This window comes from Echinops telfairi, unplaced genomic scaffold (genome assembly GCF_000313985.2).
Source record: "Echinops telfairi isolate 266 unplaced genomic scaffold, ASM31398v2 ScPeMD7_5868;HRSCAF=6743_0, whole genome shotgun sequence".
In the NCBI taxonomy this organism is placed as follows: domain Eukaryota; kingdom Metazoa; phylum Chordata; class Mammalia; order Afrosoricida; family Tenrecidae; genus Echinops; species Echinops telfairi.
Window position 1 is genome coordinate 138,713 of NW_022109767.1, and position 1,754 is coordinate 140,466.

Sequence of the window (1,754 nt, forward strand, 5' to 3'; positions counted from 1 at the left end):
CTGTCCAAAGTCAATCTCTGAGTCTCAGTTTCCCTCTGATTTCTTCTCTCTGACTTTCATGGTGTCTTATTCTTTCTTTCTGGATCTCTCCCCGATATATGTCTTGCTCTTAAACTGGATTGAGTCTGTTTTGGTCTCACTGTTTGAAGTAGACTATTGTCACTTCAGTAGTCTGTGACTGGCTGGTCCAAACCAATAACATCTCTTACCCCATTCCAGCTACTCCCTGATTTCCTGGTTTCTGCTCTTGCCTACTTCAGTCTGTTCTCCACGCTGAATCCAGCTTGATCCTGGTAGATCAGAAACTAGATTGTGACTCTCTGAGGTCAAATCCTCTGGTGTCTCTGAGTTCATGAAGGTGAAGTTCAGGGTCTTGACTGGCCCCCTCATCCCCAACTAACTCCCTGACTTCCACTCTCCTGTGCTCGAGGGGCTCCAGCTGCAATCAGGTCCTTGACATCCCCGGGACTCAGAGGAGCCTTCCTGCCTTAAGCCTTTGAACTCTTGCTTCCCCTAGACAGTCATATGGTTCTTGCCTCACCAACTTCAAAGCACTCTACTCATAGTAACAGCATCCCCACCATGTTTCTCCCCACTGGTCTCTGGTCTTCATTCATGGCATCTCTCTCCCTCTCTTGCTTGCTGTCTCTGTAGCTATCTGTCTCAGTCTCTCTTGCCTGTTTCTGGTTCATTCTTCTCTCCATCTCTCTGTCTGTAATTCCTGTCTTCTGTGTTTCAGTCTTCTCCGCAGTTAAACTGTCATTCTGCAGCAGGCTGACCCTGACTGCAACCCTGTCAGCAAAGCTCCGTAGAACACAAAGCCCTTAGGATGGGAAAGAGGATGTTAGACATCTCCTAACCTCTATCTCTATTTCTACTTGTCTCTCTCTCCTCCAATACTTTCTATGCCCATAAAGATCTCTAGTCTCAATTGTGTGATTAAATGTTAACAAAAGAGTTTTTAAAAATACAAACTAGAATAGGGTTCTTAGAAATATAAACTAGAATTGACTAGCACAGCAAGCTCTTCACTTCAAGAATTATGTATTCTATAGTCTCAGTCTAATCATAATATTTAGCAAGCAAATCTGAAGTGTTTTCTGGAATATGGTTAGGATAAATGATTGTAAGCAAATATCTCATTGCAATGCCTAATATTGACCATTAAATAACTGCTACTTATGTCACAGAAAGAAAGAAAACCAAAAAGAAAGATTTCCAGTCTCAGAAACCCACAGGGGCCATTCTCCCGAGTCCTAGAGGGTGGGTATGAGTTGAAATCTTCATAGCAGCAAGTTTGGTTTGGAAACATTCCCGCGTAGCCTGGAAGGGAAGGAAGACAGAGGATTCCCAGAGGGCAGCCAGGGGCTTCCTGTCTTGGCACAAATGTAGAAGTATGTGTGTGGGGGGTGGGGTAGATCCTCAGACATAATAGCAGCATTGGGTGGGGGTAGGGGCAGGAGGCCTTCAAAAAATCTGTGAAAGTTCTCCATTCTGTTTAACTCAATTTGAAGTCCAGGCTTCTGGTCAATCTCCTGTTTCTGGTTCCCCGGTTTCCCCACCTGTACAATGGGGTACTGCAGGAATTCCCAGGCAGGAACCCAGCTGCCCCTCCCCTCTGATTCCAGGCTGGCAGACATGGCCTCTGCCCACCTCGCCCTCTCTCGCCTTCTCAACGTCTCCTCCTCCAGCCCGTGGATCTGCTTCGGAGGCTCCTATGCTGGCTCCCTGGCCGCCTGGGCCCGGCTGAAGGT

At 46.8% G+C, this 1,754-nt stretch overlaps 1 protein-coding gene across 1 annotated transcript in view; it reads left to right on the forward strand.

Annotated features, from left to right (window-relative positions):
• Positions 1-1,754, forward strand: part of PRSS16 (serine protease 16) — a 19,178-nt gene that overhangs the window by 11,102 nt on the left and 6,322 nt on the right. The window contains exon 3 of the mRNA XM_030887172.1: positions 1,594-1,752. Within this exon, the coding sequence (XP_030743032.1) occupies positions 1,594-1,752 (159 nt within the window). The remainder of the gene's footprint in view (positions 1-1,593; positions 1,753-1,754) is intronic.